Here is a 12,941-nt window from a genome sequence, read left to right as displayed (position 1 = left end):
TGTTGTTCAGAGGCTGCATGACACTGTAGGGTTGAGTTGTAAAGGATTTTTGTGCCTCTTAGATAGGTGGGGTTTGTGTTCCCTCTGTCCCTGCAGAAATGCTGTTCACTGTCTCAGTCACTGAGTGATGTCTGTTTGTGTCTCACCAGGAATTGTGGAAGACTACAAACCACCCTTCTACGACTTGGTTCCGAACGATCCCAGCTTTGAAGACATGAGGAAAGTGGTCTGTGTGGATCAGCAGAGGCCCAACATTCCCAACAGATGGTTCTCAGACCCGGTCAGTGTGTGCTGTCTCTGACATTGTCATGGAAGCTTTTCAGTTGTCACTGGGGATGCTGGGGACGACTCCATGGCCTCGTCACCTGTACAGGGTGGGATGTGCTGGCCTGGCTTGGGGAGCACTCAGCAAACTGACGACTGCCAGGTCTGAGCCAGTCACACATCGGCCTTTTAGGAGTGTGATTTAGCAAAAACCCTTACAGCTGCTTTTCCTGGTGGTTGTTCTCCTTCTGAGGGGAAGTGAAGGGGAGAGAAGCTCGTCCAGGGCTTTCTTTGGCTTACGAGCACACACAACAGAATGCTGGGCTTTCCTGCCTACAAGATAGGGGCTGTTGTTCTTCTTGAAAGACTGATGCTCAAGTTAATTTTTCTTCATCAGTATCAGTCTGGCCTCTCCAGGCTGCCCAGCTGTTTTGTCCTTACCCCTGGAGCTGTGGAAGTCAGTTTGAAATCTGTAGGGCTGGGCAGGCAGAGTGTCCATCTCTGAGGTTTGGGTGTGGAGCTGTGCCCTGTGCTGGGAGCCCAGCCAGTTAAATCTTGCTGGGCGTGATGAAATCACAGTTAGAACTTCTGTACCTTCTCAGCTGCCTTCATGGGTCTGTAGGAGTTGGTTTCATTGAAGAGAAATTCTGTGTACTGTTTCATTAGAAAACCCCCAACACTCAGTTGTTTAAAATTGCACTAGTTGGTCACTCCAGTCAGCCCACGGGCCAGTTGTGCTCTTGGTTTAATCAAGTTATCAGACTTCAGGAGTTTTTCAAAACATGTAAGCTCTGTATTTGATAAATAGTTGGAAGCTCTGGAAATGGAGTGTTCACTAGGCAATAAAACCTCTCTGTGTGGGTGCTTCCTCAGTTATTTGTGAGTGACCCCCGTGTTGTGTGGTTTCTGTTCTTCCCCAGACGCTGACGTCCCTTGCCAAGCTGATGAAGGAGTGCTGGTACCAGAACCCCTCGGCCAGACTGACAGCCCTGCGCATCAAAAAGACTTTGACCAAAATTGACAATTCCTTAGACAAGCTGAAAGCTGACTGTTGACCCTCTCCTCGTGGTGCTGTCCCGGCAGGAAGGCACGTGGCTGGCCCAGAGGGCTCTGGCCAGGCAGTTCACAGCCCTGGTCCCCACGGGCTGCTTGGAGCGGGAGCTCTGGGGAGCAGCTGGGGACCCCGGGCCGCCCGCCCTGCTCGGACCTCACCTGGGCGGGCTGAGGGCTCAGCTGGACGTGCTGTGCCTGAGCTAGTGGCCTGAAGGAAGACAGAGAAATCCTAAGACAAGATCAGGGCATTAAACAATGGTTTTGAACAGCTTTTTTCTTTTTTTTTTTTTTTTTTTTTTTTTTTTTTTTTTGGTTGTTTGTTTGTTTGTTTCCTTTTTTTCTTCCCCTTTGTTTTTTTTTTTAATATTTTATTTTAATTCTCCTAATCACTCCCAAGGTGAACACATGGAAGTGGTAAATTTTAATCAGCAATATTGCCTGTGCTTCTCTTCTTTATTGCACTAGGAATTCTTTGCATTCCTTACTTGCACTGTCACTGTTAATTTTAACGACATGACTTGCCAAAAATACGATTGGCTGTATCCTGCATTGATCTATGCCTGAGTAATAGGAAAAGAATTCGGTAAACTGAAAATGTAACTGTCAGACTTTAGCTGCATTTTACATGTGTACTGATGTTTACAATAATGCTGAACATTAGGAATTTCTTGTTTATCCAAAACTTGCAAATTATTTATTACTAGTGCACTTGCCAGTTTTTTAAACTGTAAAATAAGTGCATAAAGTTAAAGCTTATTTTTATGTGGCCTCTTTCATGATTTCTTACACAGATGTTTTTGTAACACAATATAACCTGAAACATGAATTGTTTTCTGTATTATCATATTACAACTCGATAGTCACATTTTAAGTGCTTCACATTTGTAGGTGTGTGGTCTGTACCATATTTTCAGTTGGAATATGGAACGTATATATAGCCATTTCCCACAGGACCTTGTGTCTGGCATCTTACTGATCTGGGAAAGGAAAGCAATGGAGGAGTTAACTAGAATATTAGGTCATGAATGCTGTGGGGAAAATGCATTTTATTTCTTCTAAGCTATATAATATGCATTTAAACTCTGCCAGAAAAATAACTATTTTGTTTTAATCTACTTTTTCTATTTAGTAGTTATTTGTATAAATTAAATAGAATGTTTTCAAGTCAAACGTGGGAGTGTTGTAGTTGTGTTACTGCCTGTCAGGGATCAGTGTCCCCGTGGGGACCCTGGGCTGTACCCGCAGGGTCCCAGGGGCTGCTCGAGCCCCTCTGAGGTGCTGAGGCTCCAGAGGTGCAGCAGGAGGAGCTGGCCACCTCCCTGGCCACCTCCCTGGCCACCTCCCTGGCCACCTCCCTGTCCCCCAGCCCCGGGGAGGCCTCAGCTTGGTGGCACCAAAGGCTTCCCTGTGCCTGGGCTCTGCATCCACTGCTCTCCTTCCTTACACCCCGTGGAGGAGCCCAGCAGTGGCAGTGCCCCCTCATCCTTGGAAAAGAGCTCCTTAAGCCTTGTGCTTATAGGCTTGGGATCCCCCAGGTGACCCCAGGGACCAGCCTCTCCACGCTTCCTCTCTGGGGTGAAACACTTCTCTGAGGTTCCCTCCAGCACTTTGGGTCTACCAGGTTCTGCTCTGCTGCCTCTCTGTAACTTTTCCTTCTCAGCCCCACCTCCCTGTCCCATTCCAGCGAGTGCAGTGCCTCATTCCACAGTGCAGCAGGAGCAGCAGGAGCCAAGTGTGTGGGGTAGGTGCTGCCTGGGGCTGAGAGACGGCGTGGAGCTCTGCAGAGCAGCCTGAGCTGGCACCAGCTGCCAGGTGTCTAATTATATGTGATGAGAAAACCCAGGAAGAGTGGGATTCTATGAGTTCTTCTCTTAGTTTGTAACAGGAATTCAAATTCCTGAATGTGTTTTGGTTTGCTTTAAGTCGGTGTGTGTGTGAGCTGTGTCCTGGGCTGCCTGGGATGGGCTGTCAGTGGCACAGGGCAGTCGGGTCGGACTGGAGCTGCTGGAAGGGGGAGCTCGCTGGTGACAAGCACAGGTGCGAGGTGAGGAGCTGATTTGGGCATTGCCTGGAGCTCTGCAGACCCCCGTGCCTGCTGGGCCACCTGCCTTTCTGTAACAGCTGATGGAACAGCAGCAGGACTAAACCGAGGGGGAAGCAAGGCAGGCTCCTGTGGAGGTGCTCGGGGTGAGGCCAGCAGGGTGTCTGGGCAGGCTGGGGTGACAAGAGGTGGCACTGCAGAGTGGGGACAGAGGCAGAGGTGGCAGTTCAGTGTGCTGTGTGAGTGTGGTGTGCATGGTCAGGTTTTTGGTTGGAGCTTTCACCTCTCCAATGTTTTCCAGTGCAGAGCTTGGAGGAGAAAGACAACCTGTTGTGCTGAGGGTTAGTGACAGCTCTGGCCATGCTGGTGGAAGCTGGGCTGTGTCCCTCCAACCCTGCCATGCTGAGTCACAGCATCTTACTGGGCATTAGGAAGGTGGTCCTGTTAAATCCCTGCCCCAGCTGTTCTTTGCACTGCAGCACCCTCTGCAAAGTGCTGTGTTCTGGAACAGCACTGACTGCAGGCTGGGAACAGCTCTGGGGTGGGTTTGGGTTTTTCCAGCCCCAGTGCTGGGTACTGGGCTGTCTGCAAGAACACCACGGGTCTCTCTCCACTCCCTGTCAGGAGCTGTGCAGAGCCACAAGGTCCCCCCTGAGCCTCCTTTTTGCCAGGCTGAGCCCCTTTCCAGCTCCCTCGGCTGCCCCTGGGGCTCCGTTCCCCTCTCTGAACACACAGGGGATAACCGACAGAAGGATAAAACCACAAACCATAGAACGCCCCAGTAATTCTCTTTATCCTGTGTCAGGTAAAGGAGATTATCTGGAAAAGCCACTGGCAGGGGGGTAACAGAGTCTGTCAGTGCTGGGAGTCCTGGGCACTCCTGGCTGTGCTGGGCAAGGTCACGGTCACTGCTGCTGCTCCCAGGACTGCCTTCTGCATAGAAATCATCCAGGGTTCATTTTAAACATATTTCACTTTCACCCCCTGCTACTGAAGTACTTTTGGTCCAGGCATCGACTGAACTATCTAAGTGTTAGCTACTGTGTGTGTTGGAACTGGGTTGTATTTGGCAAATGTGAATCCAGAAAGTGGAAAGTAATCACTGGGAGTTATTTCTTAGCAGGTTCTCATCCCTTGGCTCAGGATAAGTCACGCAGCACTGTGCTGTCCTGGTGTACAGTCACTGCTGAGACAGGCAGGGTCTGTGCTGCCCAAAGCCAGCGGGAATAGCTGGCTTCCCTCTTGGGAGCTGGAGTGTGGCAGGCCTGGGAGCAGAGAAGGGAAAACCCAGTGACAGCCAGGGAAGTGTTATCCGTGGTCTGTGATTTAACCTCGTCTCCACGTGTCTGGGCAGTCACAGGAGAACATTTGCTGCTGCTTTTCCCTGGAGCTGTCAGAGCTTGGGCAGTGGGGGAGGTCCCACGTGAAGGGAACACCTCAGCCTCCCATGCTGCTTTCCCAGCGTGTTCATTAATCAGTGTTCCTCTAGTACCTCCACAAAAAATTCTAATCTTCTGAAGAGATTTGGAATTCTTATACATAATCTGCTGCAGTGAGAGCATTGCTGCGTTTATTGCTATGGCGATGGCACAGGCAGTTCCCTGCTGCAGCTGAATTATTCATGTGTCTGGCGGGTTTGCACCGCAGCAGCCAGGACAGAGCTGCTCCAGCCCTGCCTCGCTGGGGATCAGAGCCTGCTGAGAGGAGGCCCTGCCTGGAGAAGCAGCTCTGATGAGCAGCACTGCCTGTGGGATTCAGCTGTCCTGCTGCTGGGGACAATCCCCAGCAGTCACACGAGGAAGACTGGATGGAACCAGAGGTGTGTCAGATCTTGAGTGGTACAGGAAATTTAGATTTTTGTTTGAATTTCTCTGTTGCCCAGAGAGGCTGTGGCTGCCCCATCCCTGGAAGTGTCCAAGGCCAGGTTCAATGGGGCTTGAAGCAGCCTGGGATAGTGGAAGGTGTTCCTGCCCATGGCAGGGGGTGGAATGGGATGGGCCTTCCAACCCAAACCATCCTGTGATTCCATGATTCCATATGCAGAAGGCTGGTTTGTTACTGCTCAGGAATGTGGGGCTCTCAGAGGTGTCCTGGGCACAGACAGCTGCTGGGAGCAGCCTGAGGCTGGCACTCTGGTTAGTGTTGCTGTAGGGAAGTCACTGAAGGCTTCCTCCCCCTCAGCTGGAACTTCTCTTGTGGGCCTTCTGGGCTGGAATTATCCATCAAAAATCCATGTGAAGCCTTCCAGAATTTACCTGAATTAAACCGTCTTGATAGGGACAATTCTCTTCCCTGTGAGGCAAAATGTCTGCTGTACAAAATGCTCAGCCTCGGCGCAGTGGCTGGCACTGGAGAAAGGAAGCAAAGACATTCCAGGTGCTGTTCCATTTATAGAGAGAATCTCAAACACAGCATACATTTAAAAGATAAGGTTTGTGTGGGAAAAGTAAGTGTTTCATCCAACGTTGAGCTACTGAGGTATTGCTACAGATGCTCTCACCTGGGAATAGCACCTGGGCTTTACATTCCCAGTTAGAAGGAAAAATCCCACCACTCCTCGGTGCCTGGCCCACGGAGCTGTGCCAGGGCAGAGGCAGAGCCTGCCAGGGAGGGCTGAGCTCTGCTGGACCCGGCTCGTGCCCAGCCAGCCCCTCCTGGAGGAAGAGGCTGCGGGAGGAGAGCTGGGACCAGCTTCTCACTGGGTACAGCCTTGTCCTGCAGCCCCCGGGTCCTGGGCAGGGATCTGCCAGGGGTTTGGGACACCTGAGCCCTGGATCCCCCGTTCTGTACCAGCCCAACTGCTCGGGCGCTGGGGCCAGGAGCCGTGGGACAGCACACCAAAGTGTCTGCCAGCTCTCAGACCTCGGGGATGTCAGCTGTTGGGCTGTTGGCATTTTTTTTTTTTAATCACAGCCCAGTGTCCCCCTTGGCACCACAGTGGCTGCCCTGTGTCACGCTGTGTGACATCCAGCACTGTGTCAAAACCCAGAGCTCAGCCCTGGGGCTCCCGTCCCTTCCTCGGGGCTCTGCTCTCCCAGGTCAGAACCTCTGAGGTGGATTTTAAAAATTATCTACAGCAGTAATTAATAATTTGTCTCCACCTGCAGCCCCCACCCAAACAGTGACCACCTTCTCCAGGGCAGTGACTGTCCACTTCTACTGCCACAAAACTACCCTGATCTCCTAAAATCAACAGCATTCGGATACTGGCATCAGTGTCAGCAAGTCCAGGTCTTGGTTTGTGTGCTAAAATCTTTTCCTCTCAAAAAATGAAAAGCTGATGCTGTGTTCAGCTTCCACACCTGGATTTTTTTTCTTCCCATGGGTATTGTGGAGAGATTTTTTTTAAAGGTTTTTTTGGGTGTTTTTGCTGGCTTTCATGGCATGGAAAAGGCCATGCATACCTTCCTCTCATCCCTGTGTGTTGTTCTTCTTCTGTTCAAGCTCAGAGATAAGCTGTGTGTCAACTGTGAAAAACTGTGCCAGAAGGAAATCATACCTAGCAAGGCCAGGGATTTTTTGGTTAAAGACATTAAAACTTGCAGTCAGCTTGCTCTTTGGATCTCAAAAGATGATGACACCCTTAGTGCGCTGCCAGCTGGAGACAAGGACTTTGCATCGCCCCCGTTTCCTCCCCCATGGGCCTCTGCAGCAGTTTTCTCCAATTTTCACCACCCAAAAATCTTTTTCCCAAGTTTAATAGATATTTCAGATTCACAACATGGATCTCTTTCCATTCTTGGAATGTTCTGGAAAACCTGGAGCCTTAAGATGCGATCCCCCTTTTGTGCCTGCAGTTATGCTGGTTTGGCTGTTCCCTGTGTGCAGGACTGGCAGTGCAGGGGGCTCAGAACAGCTGGAGCTGGCCAGGAGCTGCGGGAGCCCCGAGGAGCTCGGGCAGTGCTGCTCCTGCCCGGGCTCCAGCCCTGGCCGTGCCTCGGGCCAGGCACGGGCACGGATTGATGCCGTGGCCAGAGGTCCCTCGGTTGTTTCAGCTTTCCCTGGGAACACGCTCACACCTGGGCACAGTCACTCTGTCACGTCTCTTGTAACGAGATTCTGTGGGAATCTAAAACACGAGACAGCCTCTCCTCACTGGGAGAAAGGACACTGATACCAGTAAATAAAAAAGGTATTTTGCTGTTTCTAATTGTTTGCTGAAGTGAGAGAACCTGCAACTGTGTCTCCTCTGCAAGCACTTAAAAAAAAAAATTGCATGAGAAACTTGACACAATTCCATGTTCTCAGCATCTTCTGCTCTGTTTTATGAGGATTTCGAGTTCACATTAAGCCTTTAGGGAAAGCTCTCTGGCCCTCTCCCTCATTCTGACTGGGTGCCTTTGGCTGCTCCAGCCATTACGGGTGGATGGTTCCGTTTCCCTGTTGCTGTTCCTGGCAAATCTCCTCTCACTCCCCTGGGAGATGGTTCCAAACTGGGCCACAAGAGACTTCCCGTTGGAAATACGGTGGGTTGGGCTTAGGTAGAAGGAATGGCCCTGGGTCCCTGGCAGTGCCCAGGGCCAGGCTGGACACCGGGCCTTGGAGCACCCTGGGAGGTGTCCCTGCCCAGGACAGGGGGTGGAACAGGGTGGGCTTTAAGGTCCTTCCAGCCCAACCCATTCCAGGATGAAATAACTTTTTAACTACACTAATGCTCGCTCTTTGGACACTTATGCCTGATGCTCAAATACTCCAAGCAGTTCCATTAGTACCTCCTCATCAGAAAGGCCCCCACTCAGTGTGATGCGTCCTTCTCAGGAGATTTATGGGCTACTGTGTGTTTGATTTCAGAGCCATAGGAAGCAGCATCTGGGGAGGGGGTGACTAAAGAATTATAAAATGTTTCTCGGAACAGTTCGGGAACATTTCACCTCTGGTTCTAATTGCCACAGTCAACAATACAATGCTTTTGCAAGAATGTATCATCCTGATCAGAATTTTTTTATGGTTTTATGGCATTTCTGGATGAGCAGAGCGGGACTAAGGGAGTGCAAGGCTGCTCTGTAGGCAGGACGCTGATGTGGGAGGCAGAGGACCAAGGGGAGGGGTAACTGCTGACCTGCTGCCCGTGCCAGGGTGTTTGTGGATTCCCTTTGGCTTTTCTACAAAATTTCAGTATATCTTGGTTTTGTCCTGATGTGGAGAAAAATGAATTACAAAACAAGATTCTTGGCTTTTGGCCAACTCTATGAGTGCTTCCAGTCAGCAGAAGTTTCTCTGGTGGTACCTATTTCCAAAGAATCCTAAATCCCCAGGACAGGCTGTTCCTGTCCCCCGCGAGCCGTGCCATGCAAGCAGCTGAACTGGGGAGCACATTTGTCTCACTACAGCCTCAAAGTGTGGTGGGTTTTTCCCTCCCATCCTTTGTCTTGTTCTTTTGGTTTCTGCTGGTGTTTGTTGTGTCAAAGGCCTGAGGAAGACCAGGCAGAGGGTGAAGGCTCAGTGATCGTGGATAACCCGGACCCAAACCTTCAGGTCCCTGAGTATACACATATTTTCTAAATGCTTTGATTCTCCTTCTTTACAAGTGCAGGAGATGCTCTTTTCATCACTTCTGCAAAGTGTGGGTAAACATGTTCTATTCATTTTCTTTCTTAAGCTGAAGAAAAACTAATTACATAATTCCTACATTTATGTCTTCCTTTACACGGAAAAGCAGAATAATTCTGTGCTGTGAACCAAAACAGAGTCTGAACGAGTTATATTTACATTTTCTAGTAGCAATGAGCAAATGAAGTGAATTGTTTGTAAGACTTGGGAAGGAGTGGCAGCGAACACGGATGTGCCAGCACCAGCGCTGCCGTGGTCTGATCTGACAGCAGGGTGAGCAGTGCCTGGGCGCTGCTGAGGATCCAGGGTTCTCTCCTGGTGTCCCCAGAGCCAGCTGGGATCTCCAGGAAAGCAATATGTGGCTTAACAGGTACTTGGCAAGTGGTGGATGGCTGAGCAGGACGTGGAGAGCCGTGGGCAGGGAGCAGTCACCGGCTCCAGGCTTTCAGAAAGGAAACAGTAGCAATTTTTCCTCTATTGTTTTATTGCTCTGACACCCAAACTTCCATATTTTATTAGATCCTGGCAGATGTTTTCTGACCCCCCTGCAGTATTTCCCGAGCAGTGAGGTGAGCAGTACTCTGCTGTGCTGTTTCAGTGCAATAGAGCATCAACCCGTAGGGATTGCTGTGAGTCATGCTGGACTTCACTGCACTGAGATGCTGCAATTCCCACCACAATTAATTGAGGATGGGGTGACATGGAAGTCCCGAGTGTGTTCCCGGGATCTATTTGAATGACAGCTTTAAAAAGAAAAAAGTACAAGAGCAGCTTTTTCTGGTGCTGTTTAACAGCCACTTGATCCCAATACTTGGGTTTCATCTCTGCTGTGTCTGTTCTGTGGTGGAGAGCAATTTGTTTTCTTGCAAAAAGAATTTAGTCAGTTGATTTTTGCTTGTGAAGGTGTAATCACAGAATCCTAGAATAGTTTGGGTGGAAGGGACCTTAAAGCTCGTCCAGTACCACCCCCTGCCGTGGGCAGGGACATTTCCCACTGTCCCAGGGTGCTGCAAGCCCCGGCCAGCCTGTCCTGGAACACTTCCAGGGATGGAGCAGCCACAGCTTCTCTGGGCAACCTGTGCCAGTGCTTTTCTTCCTAACATCTAATCTAAATCTCTTTTAGTTTAAACCCATTCAGATATTGCAGAAACACTGCAAACTGTTCAGCACGTTGCTGTTCATGGATGATTCGATGAAGCCTGATGGAGAAGTCGCGGGGCAGGTGCCAGAAGGCACTGGTGGGGATTTGTCAAAACTCTCACGATTAAAAATCGTCCTTGTCCCAGGGCCGGTTTTGCGCATCTCTGCGGGCAGAAGCCCCGAGGGCGGCGCCGAGCCCGGGGCGAGCGCCGGGGTCTCGGGAGCCGCGGCCGGGCGGAGCGGGGGCTCGGCGCGCCCCTCGCCGTGCCCTGTCCGCTCCCAGCGCCCGGGGCTGCCCCGGACCCCCGCCCGGCCGGGCCCCGCTGCCCGTCCCGAGGGGCGGCAGAGCCGAGCCCGAGCCCCCGGCCCGGGAGCGGGGGCAGAGCGGGGCGGGGGTCCGGGCGGGGCCGGCCCGGGCCCCTCCCCGCTAAAGCCGCTAAATCCGCGGGCGGCGGGTCCGGGGAGCGGCACCGGCGGGGGAGCGGCACCGGCACCGGCCCGGGAGCGGCACCGGCCCGGGAGCGGCACCGGCCCCGGGGCCATGCGGGGCGCGCCCGGCTCCGCGCTGCGGGCGGCGCTGCCGCTGCTGGGCGCCGCCGTGTCCCTCTGCGCAGGTACGGCGGCACCGGGAGCGGCACCGGGAGCGGCACCGGGAGCTCCGGGAGCGCGATGGTCGGGGCGCTGCGCTGGAACCCCGCTCATCCATCCCGGCCGTGCGCCCGTCGCCGTTCGGGGGGTTTGGGCTCTCGGTGCCTTTAATCACGGCCGCGCGTACCGGGAACTGGGTCAGCGGGGACTTACCGGAGCGGAATCCCTGATCCCTGGGGCTTCCCACGCCCGGGGACCTGCTCGGGGGCAGATCCTCAGACGGAGCGACACCGGTGCCGGTGGCAGGACCCGTCACGGCGCCCTGCGCTGCCCGTGCCCCATCGGAGGCGTCCGGGCCCTTCCACACAGGTTCCTCTCTCAGGGGGCAGGTGACGGGCGACGCTCCCTCCCCTCGATCGTCCCTTTAAAGCCCAAACCCGCGCTCCCTAGCAGCACTCTGCAAGCCAGCGGTAAGCAAGGCAGCGTACCAGAGAATACTTTTTCTGTTAGGTTTACTGGATTTTACCTTTCCGTGTTTTCACCAGAGCAGTTTCCTTGTGTGGTGCTCGTTAGGACCTTGCAGAGAGGGGAGGTCTCAGCCCCGGGTGCGGGGAAGGACCGTGCCCTTCCAGCGGCCCATCCCTGCTCACGGAATCCCTGCTTTTGGGCAGGGAGGAGGAACAGAGCTCAGCTGTGGGCTGTGAAGTGCTTCTGTGTAGTTCTGCGCACCTGGTGACCTGTGGTACCTCCACAGGGTGTAAAACCTGCTCGGTAAGCAGGTTTCTCCTTATTCCTCTGGAGCTCTGCTGTGTTTGGAGTGACCCCAGGGACAGGCAGCCTGGTGCAGCCCTTGCTGTCCCGGTGTGCCCGAGTCAAACCGGAGCATTGCAGCGCCGTGGCTGTCACCACTTCCCTCTGGAGAGCATCCAGAGCACGACGGAACCACGTTGGGTTTGATGGGTTTGTGTATCAAAGCCTTGCATTGCTTTGCTCTCCACCGGTGCAGGGCAGGGTCTCTCCTCCTCGCCTGTCCCAGCGCCTGGCTCCGGCCTGGGGCTGTGCACAGAGCAGACAGGCAGGTGTGTGGCAATAGAGGGGACAGGCAGTGGGGCTGTCTGGATGGAAAATTCCTTGTCAAACCACTCGGATGTGACTTTAGGAGCTTTCAGTGCTGGGGACTCTCTTGTGCAAGCGATTCCAGCCTTGCAGTGCTGTCAGCCCTGGGTTATCTCAGCTGCCTCCCCGTGGAGTTTGTACCCACAGCCCTGGGCCTGCCCTCAGCCCCTCACGGGCTGGGACCTGCAGGTTCTTCTTCAGCTCTGTGCATGTGCTGCACGGCACAAAATCCCTGCACTCACAGCGCTCTGCTGTGCCACTCGTGTCCCATAAAGCACTACCTTCCAAGGATACCTCGCCTGTTCAAACCTAAAAATGTCCTTTGGCAGCTTTTTCCACCAAAAGTCATTTCCCTGGGTGTTGTAGCCCTTTCCCTCTCCTGTTAGTATTAATTTCAATGCCTGGACCCAGCTCCTGCCTGCTGGGTTTTGCCTTTGCTGCTGAGCTTTGCCAGAATGGGGATTTTGAGCATCCAGTATCCTCCTTCCAAAATGATGATACTTGCAAATATTTATGAAATCATTCCCCTGATGTTTATTTAAGAAATCAAAACTCTGGAACTCTGTGATGTCTCTCATTCAAAGACATTTTCTCCCCAGTTCTAGAACAAATACTTTTCCTCTCTTTTCTACAACTTTCTAGTTTTTGTCCTGTTTGGTATCAGCCCTTCTTACGGTGTATTTATATAGGGAGCTTTTCCTCCAACTATTTTCTTTTGGAGCCCTCTCCAGAGGGGGGACTTCTCCATATTTTTCATAATAGTCAAAAAAAGCAGGTTTGGTTTTTCCAAGACCTGTCCTTGCTCAAGATTCTGCTTTTGCCTTCTGAAGAAATGTGTTACAAGAGAATAAATTTGTCACTTCCCTGGCTGGGGCTGGGTCCGTCCCTGCTGTGCTGAGGGGTGGCCTCGGCACGCCCGGGCACCGCTGGCACTGCAGCAGATGCTGCAGGGGGAGGAGGGGGGCACTCAGCCGCGGGGGGCTCTGGGCTGGAAGCTGCTGCCTCTGCCATCCCCTGTGGCAGCTCTGAGAGTCCCCAGCAGGCACAGGTGGATGGGCTGTGCTTGCTGTACGCCCGTGCTCTGCCCCTGCAGTGGCACAGGCACCCAGGGCTGCCAGGGAGGGTGGTGGGGCTGCCTGAGGGAGAGGGAGAGGAGAGAGCTTCCCCCCCTGCTCCCTGAGGTGTGCTG

General features: G+C 52.8%; 1 protein-coding gene across 4 annotated transcripts in view; it reads left to right on the top strand.

Moving 5' to 3' along the window:
• Positions 1-2,487, top strand: part of ACVR1 (activin A receptor type 1) — a 46,327-nt gene extending 43,840 nt beyond the window's left edge. For all 4 annotated transcript variants that reach the window (XM_053947865.1, XM_053947866.1, XM_053947867.1 and 1 more), the window contains 2 exons: positions 150-280; positions 1,185-2,487. In XM_053947865.1, the coding sequence (XP_053803840.1) occupies positions 150-280; positions 1,185-1,319 (266 nt within the window). In that variant the 3' untranslated portion in view covers positions 1,320-2,487. The remainder of the gene's footprint in view (positions 1-149; positions 281-1,184) is intronic.
• The last annotated feature ends 10,454 nt before the right edge of the window (positions 2,488-12,941 follow it).

The sequence above is a fragment of the Vidua chalybeata genome, chromosome 7, assembly GCF_026979565.1.
Source record: "Vidua chalybeata isolate OUT-0048 chromosome 7, bVidCha1 merged haplotype, whole genome shotgun sequence".
Lineage (NCBI taxonomy): Eukaryota > Metazoa > Chordata > Aves > Passeriformes > Viduidae > Vidua > Vidua chalybeata.
The sequence above is the reverse complement of the archived record's forward strand: the minus strand, read 5'-3'. Positions and strand labels throughout refer to the sequence as shown.